Here is a 14,723-nt window from a genome sequence, read left to right on the forward strand (position 1 = left end):
CCCTCACCAGGATGGGGCTTGATAGAGTGGGATGAGGCTGGAGATCTCACTCAAGAGGCCACATCTACTTCCCATTCTGTGGGCTGCAATTGGAACTCTCATTGTGTTGGTGGTTAACCTTTTATGAGGGCAAGTAGACCATATATCAGAAATCTTCAAAATTAACACTTTAGTCCAAAGAGTTCCCTTTCCAGAAAGTTATCTTAAGAAAATAGACAATTATGATGATCATGACAGTAATGATGACAACACAACTTGGGTTTATTGATCTAAGAGCTTTAGGTGTGGTTTTTCATTTGCTCCTCATAACAACCCATATGGCAGGTGCTATTACATCCCCTTTGTTAGAAGAGGAAACTGAGGCACAGAGAGGTAGATAACCTCGTGGGGTTAGGTTGCAAAGCCTGCTGGAGAGCCTGGATTCCTAATCACCCTGCTTTGAAGATTTACATGCAAGTGTAGTTACCTTGGGTTATTTATACTAGCGAAAAATGAAAGGAGTTCCTATCGTGGCACAGCAGAAACAAATCCGACTAGGAACCATGAGGTTGCTGGTTCTATCCCTGGCCTCTATCAGTGGATTAAGGATATGCTGTTGCCGTGAGCTGTGGTGTAGGCTGCAGACGCTGCTTGGATCTGGCGTTGCTGTGGCTGTAGCTGTGGCTGACAGCTGTAGCTCTGATTAGACCCCTAGCCTGGGAACCTCCATATGCTGTGGGTGTGGCCCTAAAAAGAAAAAAGACAAAAAAAAAAGTGAGAGATAATCTCAATTTCCAGCAGCAGGGGAATTCATAAATCAATTGTTATATATCCATAATACAGAATATTGGACAGCCTCTAAAACTCATGCTCTTGAAGGACATTTAAAGATATGGAAAATATGCATGACAAAATATTGAATAGAAATGTGTGTTATGAAACAATTTTATTGTATTTTTAAAAATGAATCAAGTGTGACAATAGATGTGTTTATGTGCGATGTTTTTATTTTTTGTTTTTTTGAGAAAGCTGATGAGATTATAGGTATTGTCAGCCTTATCCTTCATATATTTGTTCGTTGTTCCAATATTTACATTCACTTTCATTTCTCTTTAATGATTTAAAGTATTGTATATAAAATGTTACCTCATTCTCGTCCTGGTGTGGAGCAGTGTAGTGGTGCATGAGTCTCTGAGCAGACCTGAAAACTGCTCTTTGCAGAACATGGACACCAGGTGGAGCTCTCAGAACCCGGCCACCATGTAGAAGGCTATGGCAAGAAACCAGAGGGACCAGACTAAGAGATTTGTTTTTTTATACACTCCCATTTGAGCACAAACTGAAACTCAGTGGTTTAGATATATTTTTAAATGATTCTCTCCCAAATGCAGTAGGCACGGATCAAGAGCCAGTGCTGAAGCAGTTTTGAAATAGCAGAACCTGATCACATGCCAAGCTGAATGTATCTTTCCCCACGTGTTGTAGGGAGGGTTGAAGCTGCAAATAAGGTCTTCTCCATCCATAAATGCTTCCTGCTCCACTGTGATTTCTGACTCGATGTATTCCTGCTCTTTGTAGAAGCTTGTTTCCAGATCGACCCTAAGACGGCAGGGAAAGGAAAGCACCAAAGAAGGAAATGGCATTGGGGTTAATTCTTCCAACCGACTTGGGATTGACAACTTTGAATTCATCCGAGTGTTGGGGAAGGGCAGCTTTGGGAAGGTGAGTCTTGGCTTCAACTCATTGGGTTAGAGGAAGCATACTTTATGTGTATTGTTGGCATGTGCGTGTATGTGTACACACACCCATTTCCCTTTCTGTCCCATGCAAGCTCACACCCTAAGCGCTGCAAGAGTTCTCATGTTTACGCTCCCTTCTCCTGATTTGCCTTAGGTGATGCTCGCAAGAATAAAAGAAACAGGAGACCTCTATGCCGTCAAGGTGCTAAAGAAGGACGTTATCCTGCAGGATGACGACGTGGAGTGCACGATGACAGAGAAAAGGATCCTGTCCTTGGCCCGCAATCACCCTTTCCTCACCCAGTTGTTCTGCTGCTTTCAGAGCCCTGTAAGTAGGACTCACACTCACCACCTTAATGGCCTCCTTTCTTCAAAAGTTGGGACCACCAGATGTGAAAGGTTTCATAGAGTATCAGAAACTTTGGGGTATGGCTTCCAGGGTGGGTTCATTTGAAGTATCCAGTGACTTCTGATGACCAGAACCAATGAACTCACCATTTCCTTTCATGCTGTCCTGAAGAAGGATCACTTTGAGGCTTGTGTGTCCTAAGGTGGAAAAGGTCTTTATACATAAGTCTTCTCTAACAGAGAGAAAGTCACAGAAGTCTAAGAATACAGTAACGGTCATGGGCCTTTATCTTGCTGACCTTGGCCTTGGCTTCATTTCCTAAAAGCTGAACTCATTCTGACCCAGGGGAAAGAGTTCAGACCAGGGTAGGCCCAGAGAGGGCACCTTGATTTGTAATGTCCCCAGGCATTGCTCCTGGCCTCAGTCGGGGACCTTTGCTGGCTTCTGTGGACTGATCCTGGGATTCTAGTCTGGCTGTCCCATCACAGTGTGCATGTAGGAATGCTTTTTGGCTGCAGTTAACAGAATATGTGACTGATAGTGGTTGACACAATAAACAGAAAGGGTGAGTTTAGTTCATTAGCTCAGACTTTTTTCTTGAGAAGTCTGACAGTAGCAGTGTAAGGGTTGGGTTGGTTGCTTAGTGATATGAGGCATCTCTTCCCCTTGGGGGTCTCATGGTATTTGCCATGGACCTAAATGTCACACCTCATACAACAGCACCCAAAGCAGGAAGCACAGGGGACAGAGGCAGAAGGACTTCACAGGCTACTTTCCTTATATCAGGGAAAGACTTGAATTACAGGCTCACCATTAGCTGAGAGGGAGCCTGGAAAAGCCAATACCTTGCCAAGATAAGCTGCTTCACTGTGACTGGCTCCTGCCAACCTTGAGTCCTCCCTCCAGACAGAGCGCCTGGCTCCTCATTTAGCACTGGGCTCAGACCTGGGCTTCTCCTTTCAATGGAGAGGGAAGAGGCACCCATAAAGGCACCAAGAGGGTCTGCCACAGATATGACTTAACTTGCTGTCAAAGGCATTCTGAAAAGGAGAATTCGGGACCTGCCCTTCCCCTGTGCCACCATAAGGGAAGTAAAGGGTGTGGTGGGAGCGGGATGAAGGCTTCCCTCCTGGTCCATTGATGCTGCAGTGCATTTCTTGGGAGAGTGACAGCTGTGCTAGGGCTGGAGGGCCCAGTTAGAATTCATCAGGCAAAGAGAATGAAAGAGGCCATGGAGTACAGGGTAAATAGCTCAGGCCTGTGGCTACTGGTAAATGGGAGCAGGGGCTGTGATTAAAGCTCATGAGCATAAAAGGTGAGGTCAAGAAGGGGCCTGGTGAGAAGCAAGATAGCAGAAGTGGGCCAGGTAAGGATCAGTCTGTGAGAGCTTCATAGGCCCTGTTAAAGGAGCTTGGATTTTAGTCCCTAAGGATGAACAGAAGACATTCAAGCAGAGGAATAATCAGATTGAATTTTTAAAGTATAAAAAACTACATTTTTGCAATAGGTATTACAAGCATCCTCCAAGTATCCATTTCCTTTTTCAGCAGTGGCAATGCTGAGTCCTTAACTGTTAGGCCATGAGAAACACCTTCATATCCTTTCTTGAAAGAAACAATTATTACTAGTTTCCAGTGTAGCCTTTCACAGATTTTTTTTTGCACATAAAAACCTACACATTTTGTTCATCCATATTTATTTTAGAAAACACACATAAAGGGTAGTATATATTTGGCCACTATTCTGTACACCCCCCTCTTTTTAAGAGAAAAAGTCCAAAATAGTTTTATTGAGGGAATAAATCTCTATAATGTAGCTTGCAAAATGTATACAATTTAAAAAATTAAGCTATAGTTGATAAGTAACACTATATTAATTTCAGCTATACAAAGTAATGATTTGCTGAGTTCCCATTGTGGCTCAGTGGTAATGAACCTGAGTTCCGTGAGTATCCGTGAGGACATGGGTTCAATCCCTGGCCTCACTCAGTAGGTTAAGGATCCACATTGCCATAAACTGTGGTGTAGGTCACAGATGCGGCTCGGATCCGGCATTGCCGTGGCTGTGGCGTAGCTCTGATTCAATACCTAGCCTGGGAACTTCCATGTGCCGTGGGTGTGGCCCTAAAAAAGACAATAAATAAATAAATAAATAAATAAATAAAGACTTGCTCTTTCTATATGTGATAAAATGACCACCACAATAAGTCTGTTAACATCCGTCATCATACATAGTTACAGTGTTTTTGTTCTTGTGATGAGAACCTCTAAGAGCTACTATCTTAGCAACTTTCACATACGCAGTGCTGTGTTATCAACTCTAGTTGCCATGTTGCACTTTTCATGTCCATTCACCTCATTTTTTTGAAGACTGTAATAACATATCTTGAGATTGTTTCCTCTTTGTACATACCTGGCTGTCTCATTTGCCAATGGCTGCATAGTATCCTATTTTAAGAATGTGATGCATTTCATTTAACTGTTTCCTATTGCTGAATATTTAGGTTATACTTTTTTTCAATCCAAGTTTTAGTGAGTCCACTTATACTTTATCTTTACGTACTTGTACTGTGATTTCTATGTGATACTCTACTAGAAGTGGTCTTGCTTGGTCAGCAGTAGATGCATTTATAATTTTGATGGAGTCAAAATTATATCTTACCTCACTGCGGTTAGAGATAGCTAACATGTTATCACTTATGTACCGTTCCAAGTGCTTTATGGGTATTATCTCAGCAATCCTTACAGTAATCCTATGAAGTATGTTCTATTAGCATCCCTCCCATTTTACAGATGAGCAAACTGAGGCAGGAAGACATCTAGCTTCCAAGTGGCAGAGGTTTTCAGGCTAGTCCATCTGAATACTGAGCCCAAGCTCTTCCCACCTGCTTGCTGTATTTCTAAATTCTCACTCCCAAACCACGTGAGAGAAAGCTTATTTCCCCCACCCTCCTATCGTGGCAGGCTACTTGTCATTTTGATGGTTGGAGAGGTTTTGAAAAAAAGTGTCTTTAGAGTTCTGATTGGCATTTCTCTGACAGTGAGTGATGCTGAGCTTTCACATATGTTTAAGGGCCATGTATGTTGACACAGTCACATGTGCAGCCTGGAGAATGGATGGAGCAGGGAAAGCTGGAAGCTGGGAACAGGGAGGAAGTGTGAAGAGGGACACATGGCATGTACTTCCAGGCAGTCCAAGTATATCCTGAGGAGCCGGGGCTTCAGCTAATAGCTTCTGGGGCACTCCTTCTTCCCGCCCCTCATGGTCTGGGCTCCTTGAGGCCATACCCTCCTCACCAGAGTCTTCAGTGGCTCCAGGAGCCCTGCTGCTCTGCCCTGGAATCTCTGCTTCCTATCCCCAAGTCCCATGATTCTTCAGAACTCCAGTTTTGTCCATCCTCCCCTGCTACCCGGAGTACCACCCAAACGCTACTTGCCATGCTCTGTACTCTGTTCCCCTAAAGCCTTTCCTCTGCCCTCACAAATTGTTTGCTCAGAGAATAGTGAGGTGGCGGCTCTGGGCTCAGGAACATGCTTAGAAAGAAGGAACACTGGTGGGTGGTACTGGGCTTCAAGCTCACCTCCCCAGTCCATGGGTCAGGCAGGGCCACACTCAGGTCATCTTCCCAGGGCTGCACCAAAAAACAGATGGTTTCCTATGACTTTGGTCAGACGATAGTAACTGGCTGATAACCTTTGAGTCAGACCTTGACTGACATGGCTGTTTCAAGTTACTGTAATGAACAAATAAAGAACTGTATCCTACTCAAGTCCAGGGGACTTTTACCTACTAAAGGAAGTCCTCGTGATGCTAGAACAGCAGACTGAGATCTTAAGAACAATTAGTGGAAAAGAAATTAACCTGGGACATATTGGAAAATCAGTGACTATAGCATATATATTGCAGAATTTTCAAGAGCAACCTGAAGTATATAATATCCCTCAATGTTAGTGTCCATGTGGGATTTCCACTGTTTCGCAGGTGAAGCCTTTAAACAACACTGGCCATTTTTCCCCCGTGACAGTTTTATGTATGGCCACAAGGTGGCAGTCATTACCGCAAGGTGATTTTTATTTCTTCTCCCGGGAGAGAAAGGAGCTGCCTTTGGAGTTTAAAATTTGTGCTTTGCACTAGAGGTCTCCAAAGCAAAGGATAAAAGGAATTTCCACTTGCCCTAAATCTAGATGATAAACCAAGTGCTGGGAACCAAAGGCATTTTTCTCCTGCTGAGATAGAGATATGTAATTTTCATTTTGCTGTAGTTGAAGTTTTCTCTTGGATTTGCGAGTATCAGGCTCCACTAGCAAGGATGGCCTTTGCTCTCTGCATCTGTCCATCTGTCAGAAATCCTCAGTCACTATCCTCATTTGCTATTGAAAAACTAACTCTCAAGAACAGCAAACATGAGTGATCATGAGAAATTACAGAGGGTAAGGTTCTACTTTTTAGCTCCTGGGTTTGACAGGCCCTGACCTCTGAAATGAGATGCTAATAAGCGTGTAATGCTGAACTGTGACAGTCTCCCGAGCAGAATTAGAGGTGAGCTGAGGGAGGTGTGGGGGTCACTCCCCAGCTGTCTGCAACGTTATCACTTCTTCGTGAAAATGCTTGTAGAAGCAGCCCTCCTCTTGCAGCCCAGCCCCCACATGGAGTGGGTGTCTTTCAGGCCAGAGAAAGGGAGCAACTTGCTGAGGGTCCCTCGGGCTGTGAGTGGTGGAGACAAGGTTCATCTCTGGGTCAGGCTGACTGTGGAGGCCGGCTCCATCCACTTGCCGTCTCCCGCAACACTTAGCTTGTTGATTGTCCATCTACTAAAGCTTGTTGATTGTCCATCTACTAAAGCACCTCCTATCTGCCCTGGCTCCCCTCCAACCCCCTGATAGGGAGACAGCTTATCCCTTGGAAATGGAAGACCTGATTCCTTCCAGCTCTGTTTTCTTCTGTCCTAATGGCTCGTGACTACCTTAAAATTCCTCTGAGCCTTCAGGTTCTATGGTTGAGATGAAAGCAGGATTGCGGTGAGGACCAGAGGCGAGAATGCAGATGTGGTGTTGTTGCACGTGCAGCACTGTTCAAAAGCTAGTATGGGCCGGGTGCTTTGATGACCGCCTCCTTCCCCACCCCAAAGACAGATGTCCCCAGGGGCCAGCACAGACCCCACCCAGACACACCCCACAAAATAGAGTTTGGGAGCTCCTTTTGTTCTTGGCCAAAACAAAAAGATAAGCAAATTTCAAACAACAGATAATTTATCAAGTTTGCTACATAGGATTTTGAGCCCATCAATTATTGCCCCTGATCTTTTCATGATAATACATGCAACCTGCAAGTATATCATGATGTTGGCATCCTCATAAATTTCTGAGAGCATTGCCGATCCTAATAGTTTGTAAATGATTTGATAGTCTGGATCATGACTTACAAAAATGCTTTCTAGCCTTGGATCTGTTGATTTTATTTCTGATAATCTAGCTGTAGAAAACAATGTAAAGAGTGAATAAAGGTTATGCATAAAGATGTTTAATTTTCATTGCGCTCGTTACAGTAGGAAAATATTGGACACAGCCTCAGCGTTCAGCAATAGGAATCCACTGCAATACTCTTCTGTTTGGTGGTGGTTTTCAGCCAGGAGAGAAATAATTGCATATTGAGTAGCTAAATGGTTGTGTGTCACTGTCAGAAACCTCTGACATCTATTATTTACTGCATACAATCCTTACATCAGCCCTAGAAGATAGGTCTAGTTATTATCTTTATTTTCCTGCATGATAGAGTAAAGGAGTTGTTACTTGCTCTAAATCTAGTGTGGTACATGGTGGAGCTAGGAGATGGGAGCCCAGGAATGGAACAGAAGTGATGATCGTGAGCCTCATGAATCCATATCAGGTTCTGCCCAGGACAGTGACTTGGCCAGCCTGGTCACTCCTCCAAAAAAAGCCTGAAAGGAAATGATGCCAGGAATCTATCAGGGCCTGTTACTCAGGTAGTGGAATTACGGATGATCTTTCTCTTCTTTGTTCTGTCTGCCAGCTGCTGTAATGTATTTCTGTTTCTTTGTCAGTGGGGGTGGGAGGAGTGAGGTGTTCTGAAGTGGGGGGTGCAGCCTGGTGATGTGACACCGTGTTCCCCACTCTTTCAGGTTAAATTCACTTCACATTTCCTTCATCTCCAGCAGTGACTGTGGTGTCAGCAGCTGAGCCGCTGGCATTTGAGGCCTGGAATCTGGGGCTCCCCTTGGCTCTGTTGGAACCCTGGCTGAGTGCTGAGGGCAGGACAGGAGGACAAAGTAGTGGGAGCAGCAGGAGGGGGATGGCAGAGTCAACCCTGGTCAGATGCTTTAGCCTTTGTTCAGAGACCCAGTGTGTTAAAGCAGAGGTTTCCGTTTGGAAAACCTCAGATGCACTGTGCCCTGTGCTCAGGAGCTGTCTCTGGTCTCCAGGGCCCGGGCCACGTGAAGCCATGAGTCTGTTTTGGGGGAAGAACTTAGGTTTGCCTTTGTGACCTGCAGCCCAGGGAGGGTTACAGATGACCCGGGAATGCCTTTAGCAGGGACAGAGCTCATGCTCTCAGCTCCCTCCTGACGGAGTGTCCCAGGTCATCTGTGAAGCAGTGCACCTGGAGTTCTTGGCAGGGGTATGACCTTTGTTGAGAAGCCACCCCTCAATGTCAGTCACAGGGCAGAAATCCTGCCTTTGGGGGTAGCACAGACAGGAATATTTGCTGTCAGCTTACTCGACCGGGGCAAACTGACTTCAGTGCACTTAAGTCACACTTAAAATATGTATGTCTGAAAATCACCCAGCAGCATGGGTGCAAGGAAACTGTCTTTTCTCTGGGTTCTCCACTGTTATATTAAATATTAGCAAAGGAGTGTATGGATGAGAGAGAAAGACAGAAGAGAGAGGCAGCAGGAAAGTCATGTGACCCTGGACCGTGTCTTTCAAATTTCATCAGGAGCTGTCTACACTGCAGCCTTCAATGGGGGAGCTCTGAGTTCTCATCCTGACCTAGCCAAAACCCCCTTGTCTTGAAGAAGGTCCCCTGCCTTGGATTTTTTTTTTTTTTTCCCAGTTAAGTACCTTTACCTAAATCTGTATTCTTCTGTCATGGACCTGTTGTCAGAAATTCCTTCCAGAGGGACGCTCCACTGGCTTTATGCATGTGCGGTCAGGAGGTCAGCCAGCCCTAAAGAGCCCTTCAGCTCTCATTCCCTGTCCCAGGGTTCAGGGAATACCTGGCAGTGGCAGCCAGGCCCAGGGATGAGAAGATGCATTTGGTCCCTAAGCTCTAAGTCACAGTGACATCCTGGGCCAGGGCTGGGTGACAGTGAGTTAGGTGAGGAGACAGGGAAGTACAGCCACAAAAGCGGAAAGACTTCTCCCTCAGCAGGGCAAGGCCTCTGTGAACACCTTACATAGCTGGTGGATCCTCGGAGCCTAACTGCCCCAGCCTTGCAGAAGGGGTGGCTGAAGGATGAAGTAGCAGCAGCTGCTATTCACTGAGGCCCTAGCGGATGCTGGATACTTATGTTCATTACCAGGATCTGGACAACTGGGCATTTAGGTATTTTTCACAAATATCTTTTGGATGAAATATCTCCTGATGCCCACGGTAATCCACAACAAATACGAAGTGTAGATACTATTAGCCTCATTTTTTCCCCCTGAATCTAAAAGTATTTAATTCTCTTTATTTATTATTATTATTATTTTTTGTCTTTTTTTAGGGCCGTACCCATGGCATGTGGAGGTTCCCAGGCTAGGGGTCCAATCAGAGCTGTAGCTGCCAGCCTACACCACAGCCACAGCAACGCCAGATCCAAGCTGTGTCTGTGACCTACACCACAACTCACAATAACACCAGATCCTTAACTCACTGAGTAAGGCCAGGGATTGAACCCACAACCCGGTTCCTAGTCGGATTCATTTCCACTGCACCATGACAGGAACTCCTAATTCTCTTTATAAATACATGCAAAGAAGAAAGTAAAAATAATTCACAATCTTACAGGCCAAAGACAACTCTTATTAGCATTGTCATATATGATCTTCCAGGCTTCTTCAATGCATAAAGACTAAACTACCAAGTTTATTCCACATTATCTTTTTTCATTTTTATTTTTTCCATCATAGTTGGTTTACAGGGTTCTGTGAGTTTTCTACTATACAGCCAGGTGACCCAGTCACACATACCTATATACATTCTTTTTCTCACATTATCTGCTATCATGCTCCATCACAAGTGACTAGATATAGTTCCCAGTGATATACAACAGGATCTCATTGCTTGTCTAGCGTCATTTTAAAGTTCTGGAAACTGAAGTCCAGAGAGGTGAAAGAACTTGCCCCAGATTACACAGCAAGCAAGAGTCGGGCTGGGGTTCTTAACCAGCTTCCTGATCTATGCTAGTTGCTTTATCCCACAAGTAGAAATGTCCCCTCTGCAATGTGTGCAGCTAAGGAGAGTGTCACCAGGCAGGAATTCAGCCCCCCTCCCTTTTTTTTTTTTTACAATATACAGAGTGGTGGCCTTTTATAAAATACCTAAGGAAAGGCCTTTTCCTTTTACCTGTTGGGTTTCCTCCCTTCCCTGAGCCATGGGTACCACACATACAATTGGGTCAGCTTCTGGGTCATTTGGTAGAGTTTGCCTTTGGCTCAGATAAAAACAGAAAGCGAGCCAGAACATGGCGTTTCCCAAGTGGGCATGTTCCCAATTTATTCATCGTGTTCAGGCCCGGGACAGAATGCACAGAGGTTGTTTCCAGGCCCTGGATTTCTGGGAGGTTTATTTCGGACCTTTGCTTCTGTCCTCTGAGGCTTCCCGGCTTCCCGCCTCTCTGTGACTCAATAGAGCCATGGCAATGAATGGGAAGGAGGAGAACCCGGAGTTCTGGCTGTTCCCTTCGCTCCCTCTGCTTGGCTCCGCCTGCCAGAACACTCGGCGTGACCCAAGGGTTTGAAAGGTTTGGCATGTGTTTCCCTTTGAGGTTGTTTTGTTGTAGCTGGCCTCGTTGCTAGCCTTCATCGATGCTGATGACCTAGACCTGGCCTCGACCCCCCACCTCCATGGTTCTAAGGTGGTTCCTGGATCGCCTGTCATTTCCTGTGACTCATCTGAGACTTGCCAGGATCAGCTCTGGTCTCTGCATTCCCCGACCGCTGCCTGAGCTTTGTGGTAGTGAGTTTTGGTCATGGTTTTCCCTGCCCGTGCCTGGGAACCTGCCAGAGTCTAGATCCCCTGGCCTTAGCAGGGCCCTGCTTTAAAACCATGGGGCTTGAAGTGCTGGGAGTGGCTCCAGGCCTGAGAATGTGATGGGCTCTCTGCCAAATAGTTTAGTGAGAAGTCAGCTGGACCGGAATCACCATGATGGAGAGCTAAGCCAGAGAAACAGTCCTTTGAATCCTTGGTCTAGTTGGGATGAGAAGATTAACACACATGGAACAGACAGTACAGTGACTGGATTTACTTTCTGCTACAAAAGGAAAGGGACCCGAAACTGGACACTGGATTCTGGGGGAGAATCTTACCTACAGGCCAGTCTTTCTTTGGTTTGTTATAAGACTAACAATCCAACTGGCAGCACCTCAGGGTGGCCTATAGGTGATACCCTGGGAGTAGCTGGAGTGGGTCTCACTTTGACCCTGAACCGAGAATCATGCAGTGTAAAAGCCCACTGCTCTGGGTGGAAACCATAGGCCAGAGTGGACTGAAGTTTTGAAATACTTGAGTTCCCCATAATTATTTCATCACTGGTAGGAACTCAGCTGTGTCCATCTCTTCCAGATTATTCTGAGGCCACTCACGACAACATCAGCCCACCCTTCTGTATAAATGTAGCAGAATTGGAATCACAAAGACTTACCCGCCAGCAGGTGACCATCAGAGGTGTCAGTTCATTTGGCCATGTGCCTGGCTTGCTTTCAGGGTATGTGCTCAGCTTCGAGGTCTTAGGGTGCAGCGGTGAACACAGGAGGGGGGCCCTTCCCTCATGGAGCCAGGTTCTCCTAGGCAATTGGGGACCCAAGCAGTCTGTCCACAATGTGGAGTCAGCCGCTGAGCCTCTGAGTGATCTGGTCACAATAGCAGTTGTGAGCCTGCCATCCGCTCAGAGGAGAGCCCATAGGGCTTGCCTGGAAGCTGCATGTGCACACGGATTCATATGTGCTGCAATGGAAGGAAGACCTGATGGAGATTCCTGGGGGCAGGGATGGGCCAGGATCCTTGGCCCTGCTGGGCTTGGGGCAGAGCTGAGCAGCTCACCTCCCCAGGCTCACCTTTGATGTTTACGCTGTGTCATCCACTGTGAGCACTGGCCTCTTCTCTGGCAGCCCCACACCCGGCTGCATGGACCCTCTCCCGCCCCCAATATCAGTGCCTCTAGACTGATTGCTGTCCTGCTGGTCCTGCCCTGTGCTCTCAGGTAGAACCTCAGCTCTGGCTCACAGCAGCACCCCCCGCCCCGCAACCCCTACACACATGCTGGGGGCCTTTGGTGAGCCCTGCCCTGTCTTCCCTTCCCCGCCCCCCAGGGATTCCTGTTTCCTTTCCGTGTGAGGCCTCCTGGTTTCAGTGTATTTGCACAGTAGAGGAGCCCACTCCCACCCACTTCTTGAGGACGGTCTATAAGGATATATTTCTCAGGTCTTACGAAGGGAGTCTTGGAGTTCTTCCCAGAGTCTCTTCATTCCATTCTTAGGGCGTACAATTTTTTTCAACATGAAAATGATGTAATATGTAATTCCCAACTAAAACAGAAGAGGAGAGCCCTTCCAGTAAAAGCCCCCCGCCCCAGCCACCACTGCCATGCTTTTCCCTCCTGTGCTGTGGCCGTGGGAAGTGCCTTTGCCCTTGTCCTTCCTGTCACTTCCCACTCCCAGGGAGTGCGGGGTCATGGTCTCCCGGTGAAGTGGGAAGCAGCCCATGCCAGCAACAAGCCCAGACCTTCTGCCCTAGCGGGCGTCTGCCAGTGGGGCTGGGAGTGGGGGTCCAGATGAGTTAGGCACAACCAACAAAGTAGAGAACTTGACCTGGCACGCTTCCAGCTCTTCAGAAACCTGTGGGCTTGAGGGGTTGCTCATGAATGCAATTGTCCCTCCTTACTTTGGCTTCAGGGCAGATCTGTGGCAGGAAGTTATCTCCACCTCGCTCAGAGCTTCACCCTCTACCTTGACCTTCACTAACAGACAGATAGTTTAAGTAAGTGAATGGCTGGGCAATTTTCAACCTTTCTAGTAAAATAAAATAATTAAAATTAAATCACTTATTTGCATAATTTTCTGGCTACTAATATTTGGGGCAAGGTAATCCTTGGTTACAGCGGCTGTTCTGTACACTGTGGAATGTTTTGGCAGCATCCCCGGCCTCTACTCTACATGCCGGTAACCCTTCCCCACTTATGAGGACCAAAAACACCTCCAGACAGGACCAGATGCCTTCCCCTGGAGGAGGAATCTCTCCATCTGAGAATGGCTGCCTTGCAGGAGTGTCTGGTGGTCTGGCCTAGATGGGGGAAGTCAAGCGGGCGAGAACACTCTGCTTTTTATAGGGGCCAAAGCAAAACGTGTCCAGTCTTCTTTATAAAAACATGAGCATTATCTCTTTTTTTTTCCCCTTGAGTTTGTAGACAGAGTTCCTGTTTGGAGGCTCGGGGCAGCTGTCAGGGGCTGCACTGTGGCGTTTGCAAGGGCTGGGGCCCTGGGCTCGAAGAGGCTGCGGAAGAAAGGGGTCTGGTGAATGTGAGTGAGGGTTAGCACACTGCCAGCAGTTCTGATAAAGGCAGAATTATCAGAGCTGGGGGCATGTAGGGAACAAAAGATTAGCTCTGTGAGCATATATTTAAAAGGGGTATATGTTAAAAATGGAGGCAGTCCAAAGAGCGCCGCTTCTTGTGTTTTGGCGTTTATACTTGCAGTTTACTAACAAGGCATTGAGTGAGTGGCATTTTATGAAAATATTTGTCGCCACCCTGGTCTTATAGGGGTAGCTATCTGTGAGTCACAGTCCCATCCTGTGTGTGATGCATGTGACTGGACTTTACAGATTGAGATAAAGCTCTCAGAGCCATTTCCCAACCAGTGTAGAAGAATGTGCTGGTAGCAGTACAGGGGTGCTTTGGTGGAAAGTGGACTGGCTGTTTTCTTTCTTCTGTTTTCCATGTTTGGCAACGTCACTTCAGCTTAAGACACAGATACCTGAGGGGCTCTCTGCAAAACCGAATGGTTCTGCATATTAAAAGTAGATCCTAGCCACCAGAGACATTGCCTGTTCCTATATTGAATGGCAATATTGTACTTACCTTGCATTTTAAATTCAATTCAGTGAAATGTTTACTGAGCCAGACACATTATGTGCCAGGGATTGAAGACATAGAAAAGAACAAAATGTGGACTTGTTGCTTTCAGTCAAGGAGCATCCTAAACACAGATACCTTGTGTCACTGTGTGATAGAAGAAAGTCATGGCTTGCTCCTTGGGGACATTGGAAGGCCTTCTGTGGGAGGGGCTGTCTGAGCTGTACTTTGAGGATGGCTAGGAGCCCTACAGTGACAGGAGGGGGTAGGGCCTCCCAGACAGAGGTAACAGCAGTGCAAAGACACAGATGGGTAAAATTGTATGATGCGGAGTTCCCATTGTGGCTCATCTGGTTAAGAACCT

The 14,723-nt window shown here is 46.5% G+C and overlaps 1 protein-coding gene across 1 annotated transcript in view; it reads left to right on the forward strand.

Moving 5' to 3' along the window:
* PRKCH (protein kinase C eta) overlaps window positions 1-14,723 on the forward strand; it is a 234,393-nt gene that overhangs the window by 135,878 nt on the left and 83,792 nt on the right. Inside the window, exons 8-9 of the mRNA XM_021062478.1 lie at window positions 1,558-1,701; window positions 1,873-2,046. Of these exons, the coding sequence (XP_020918137.1) occupies window positions 1,558-1,701; window positions 1,873-2,046 (318 nt within the window). The remainder of the gene's footprint in view (window positions 1-1,557; window positions 1,702-1,872; window positions 2,047-14,723) is intronic.

This window comes from Sus scrofa, chromosome 1 (assembly GCF_000003025.6).
Source record: "Sus scrofa isolate TJ Tabasco breed Duroc chromosome 1, Sscrofa11.1, whole genome shotgun sequence".
Taxonomy (NCBI): Eukaryota; Metazoa; Chordata; class Mammalia; order Artiodactyla; family Suidae; genus Sus; species Sus scrofa.